Source organism: Arachis ipaensis, chromosome B2 (genome assembly GCF_059453495.1).
Source record: "Arachis ipaensis isolate K30076 ecotype BB chromosome B2, ASM5945349v1, whole genome shotgun sequence".
NCBI classification, from domain to species: domain Eukaryota; kingdom Viridiplantae; phylum Streptophyta; class Magnoliopsida; order Fabales; family Fabaceae; genus Arachis; species Arachis ipaensis.
The window spans coordinates 101,719,114-101,723,724 of NC_142437.1; the positions used below are offsets into that span (position 1 = coordinate 101,719,114).

Sequence of the window (4,611 nt, forward strand, 5' to 3'; positions counted from 1 at the left end):
TTTGATATATTAACAATATAAAACGTTTTATATATTCGTTCAAGCATATCTATTTTTTTTAGATTATTATTTACACAGTTAATATGAAAAGGAACTACTTATGTTGACATGATGTTATCTAATTAAATACACATGTATTTTATGTAACAGTATATCAAAAACTTTTTTTTTAAATATATAAAAAGTTTACAAAATTAAAATTTATTTATATTTTTATTTTGTATAAAAATTTTCTATAAGTAATATACTTCATTAATTACTAGTATCTAAGGGGCATCCCAACGGCGTGTTGGAAAGGGGTACAATAGACATTAGACAATACACACACTCTTTCCGTTCTAGTTCTAACTTCCAAGTTCAGTTCAGTTCAGAGAGAGTAGTAGTTGTTCTTTTTCTCCATTGATCCGTTACTCCTCTGAACTCTCTCAGTACTACCTCGAACGCTCATCAATGGGAAATGAGAAGAAGAGAAAGAATATGGACCCTGTTAAAATCGGCCTCAACATGCTCAGCGTTTCCCTTCTTCAACCCATGGATATTATCAAGGTTCTAATCTGAATTCCTTCTGCCTTTCTTCTTTTTTTGGGTTGATTTAATGTATGATCCTCTGATTATGGTGTAGGTGAGGATGCAACTAGGTCAAGGATCAGGTGCGCAGATCGCATCCAACATTCTCAAAACAGAGGGGGGTTATGCCGCCTTTTATAGGGTATTTCTCATTTCTTTTCATCACAATCATTTTTATTCGAATGTGATGCAGTTCCCAATCTGCATTTGAACATGTGTGTTATATTATTACTATTATTAAGTGTTTCTTCTAGTTGTTGCTCATTTTGGTCAAACTTTTAATCGTTCATTTCTTATTATTATTGAAAATAATCACATTGAGCCTACTTTAACATTTTTCTTTTGGTTATACATATACAGTATCATCTCTCACACCAGTTTCTAACTTGATTCTTAACGTAGGGTCTATCTGCTGCACTACTTAGGCTGCCTCTGCATAAAGCTGTTCAAGCTGGATCATATTCGTGAGTTTTCGTCATTCTTAATACACGACACTTATATAACCTCTGTGTGTGATTCCTTTAGAATTTTCCATTAGTTGCTTTCTATCCCCTTGGTCTCACTACTTGTATGTTTATGATGGAATTGCACCGTGTTCTTTATCACAGTGATTTTTAATTGCTTTCTAGAGTCATAGCAACTACAGTAACCGAGGATAATCGCAAACCCTTGTCACTTGGCCAGAAAATTATGGTTAACTCAACTGCTCTAACAATGGGATGGGCTTTTAGTATCCCAACACAGTTGGCAGAAATTCGTATGCAGGCTGATGCAACTTTTCCTACCTCTAAGCGCCGAAATTACACGAATGTCTTCAATGCGCTTCATCGTATTGTTGCAGATGAAGGGGTTCGGGTGCTTTGGAGAGGTTCTGTGCCAGAAATAGCAAAACAGTATGCACTAACTACAGGGTGTTTGTCTGGTTACCCTCCGAGTTTTAGGTACTTGAAGGATTCCCTTGGTTTTGGATACACCACTAGTATGATCGGTAAGTAAAAATTTTATTGGCGTTGAATAATTTTATTTGACTAATGCTATTTCTCTCAACAAGACTCTTGAGTAGTTAAAATGGTGTTACTCATTTTATTTTAACATATTGGTGGCATTAGTTTTGTGGACTGTCATTTCATATCATGACAGTGAAATCAAAAGAAAACAAAAATCGTACAATATTTAGAGGGGCATTATGCAGAACAATTCTAGGTTTAATAACTAGGACCAAGATAACACAAGCCAACTTTGACTGTATTGAACTGAAATGATAAACCTATGCTCATATAAAGAGAAATTTTATCTTAGGGTAAACATTCGCATAATATCCTCAGCGGACAAATCAGTCCCAACAAATTTTTTTCTCTTTTTGATAAATTCACATCCAACAGGATATAATGTGTTTGGCTTAAACAGCTATGTGATATTACATGGAACTTTGGTAAAATTTTGCCCTTTTGTCATAAGCAGCAGTAGGCATGTGAAAAATTCTCTTTTGAAATGCCAAATATCTATCCCAACTCTTTTTGCTCTGAGTTATGTTAGACACTGTTGGATTGACAGTGTTGGTTACACTCCATTTGTTATTAGATAAGTGTAACTTGAGTCCACCTCTCTATCTAGGTATGGTTGAGAACTGAGTTGTCATATATCTCATAAGAAGTTAGTACATCAATTATTGTAATTTCTTTGCTACTATATCACTATTTTCTTTATATAGGTGCCTGTGCCATTTCTTCTTTCATCGGATGCGCTTTAAGTTTGCCATTTGACTATGTCAAGACCCAACTTCAGACTATGCAACCTGATGCTTATGGAAAATATCCTTATACTGGTAGTTTTGATTGTGTTCGCAAAACCTTGAAGACAGGAGGACTTCCTATGTTTTACTCCGGGTTCCGTTTCTATTATTTCAGAGTTGCTGCTCTGACGATGGTACTGCTTTTTATCTTATGTCCACTCTGCACTGATTATTTTAATTATTTTGCCGTGGGTAGCTTGTTAGTTTTTATTTATTTTCTTTTTAACTTCAAAGATTTTCTCAAAGTTCAATTTTAGGTGCTTTCTATGGTAAGGTATTGAAGGGGTTTAAAATCTTAGTTTTCTGTATTTTTGTATTAGTTTTATTTTCTTTAATTTTCTTCTCAAATTTAGAATATGGATGTTCGGACGAAGATGAAATGGCTAATAAGGTTCTTAATACTTTGATCTTTAGATGGGCTGTTTTGATTTTTTAAAATGGGGGACGATTATTGTAGGCAGATCTTCGTGTTAAATTTACAGAGAGGGAAGATTATACTTTTATTCCCCCTAAAACATTAGGTGTGTTCATTATTTATTTCATATTGTATATCGTCATTTTCGTTCATGATTTAAGGTAGCCTGATGCACAGTTGGCCAGTTTTAGTAGCTCATCAGTTTTATTATTAGATAAAGTGCATTGGATTAAAGTTAAATTCTTATTGTAGTGATAACTAATAGTTTATTGTCCGATTATCCAGATTTCATGGTTTATCACGAAACAGCTTCGTCGTTTGGATGCATCAATCAGTGAAAAAAAGATTACAATAAAAGCTCGTTGAAGCGACGCTTGAGTTTGAGGTGGTTGTTAGTTAATGCTGAGTTCATGCATTTTTAGCATTTGATAATTTGCTCAAGGAGCTCTGATCCTAATTGATTGACTTCCAATTCCAACCTTATTTTGATGGTGTGCACTCACACCTGATGCTAATAGTTCAACAACCAAGATTATAAACCAATTCATGTAGTGACTTTGTGAATCATAATTACTTACTAGAAATACTTAGCTCTATTTGGAACTAAGTTTTTTTACGAGTAAACAAACATGATACATGATAGGCCGTAATGACATTATTTGAAGTATTTTCTGTTTAACATGAAAATGAATTTATTCCTTTACCAATTATTCTTTATAATTGTTAACGTAACAAAATCATACTAATACTAAAAAAAAAAAAACACTAGGGATCAGAATTTATTATTTTTAATTATTATTTAGTTATTAATTCAATTTTTTTAATGTAGTTTTTTTAGTCTAATAATCTAATAATGTATTTTATCCCATATTTTTAAACATTAATAATTAAATGATGACAAAAAATAATATATTTTAATGACTCTCTAATATTTTGCGTACTGAAATGTTCTCTTAATACGTGATTGGATCTAATGATAATAATAGGTGGAGACAAAACGCGAAGGATGATGACAAACAATTTTTTTTATTAAATACTTTTCAAAGTATTGAAAATTTTTGGGGTATTTAACAAAAATCAAATTTTATATACATAATAAATTTTCTTTATATTATTATTGTTATTATATATACTAAATTAGTAATTTTGTCTGTAACATTATAGAAATATAAATATTTTAAAATTACGTTGATTTTATCCTGACATTATAAAGTATAGCACAATATATTTATAAAATTAAACTACTTTTATAAAAAGATTATAATCTTAGATAAAAAAAATCAAATTAATAAGCGTTTTAATTATTATTTTCATGTGAAAGAGTTCAATATTTATCTAATAACTATTTTAAAATTTATAAAAATTTAATATATACTTTTATATTTGGTTAAATATTAAGTCTGTTGTACAAATAAAAATAATTAATTTTAATGTTTATTATTTAAAAATAATATTTTTTTATGTATATAAAAATATAATTATATTTTTTCTAGAGATGCAGTGAGAGATTATATCTTTAAAATTGAGTTTTAATAATATTTTTAAAGATATACTTTTTAGCAAAACAGATTGAGTCTAATATATATACTTTTATATTTGGTTAAATATTAAGTCTGCTGTACAAATAAAAATAATTAATTTTAATGTTTGTTATTTAAAAATAATATTTTTTCTAAAGATGCGATGAGAGATTATATCTTTAAAATTGAATTTTAGTAATATTTTTAAAGATATATTTTTTAGCAAAATAGATTGAGCCTATCCTAACCATTGAAGAAATTAAAGATGCAGTGTGGAATTGTGAGGCAAGCCGAGCAGCCGGTCCGGACAGATATAA

At 30.1% G+C, this 4,611-nt stretch overlaps 1 protein-coding gene across 1 annotated transcript; it reads left to right on the plus strand.

Moving 5' to 3' along the window:
- Positions 1–266: 266 nt before the first annotated feature.
- Positions 267–3,402, plus strand: LOC107625585 (mitochondrial dicarboxylate/tricarboxylate transporter DTC). Its single transcript, XM_016328262.2, has 6 exons — positions 267–546; positions 623–709; positions 970–1,031; positions 1,197–1,555; positions 2,279–2,493; positions 3,060–3,402. Exons 1-6 carry the CDS (start codon positions 451–453, stop codon positions 3,138–3,140), a joined length of 900 nt encoding a protein of 299 aa, XP_016183748.1. The 5' UTR covers positions 267–450; the 3' UTR covers positions 3,141–3,402.
- Positions 3,403–4,611: the final 1,209 nt, after the last annotated feature.

Bases quoted from the DNA above. Each gene is read 5' to 3' on its own strand.
- LOC107625585 (XM_016328262.2), top strand. From the start codon at position 451: ATGGGAAATGAGAAGAAGAGAAAGAATATGGACCCTGTTAAAATCGGC. The intron at 547-622 runs GTTCTAATCTGA...ATTATGGTGTAG, and splicing joins AACCCATGGATATTATCAAG to GTGAGGATGCAACTAGGTCA. The intron at 1,556-2,278 runs GTAAGTAAAAAT...TTCTTTATATAG, and splicing joins ATACACCACTAGTATGATCG to GTGCCTGTGCCATTTCTTCT.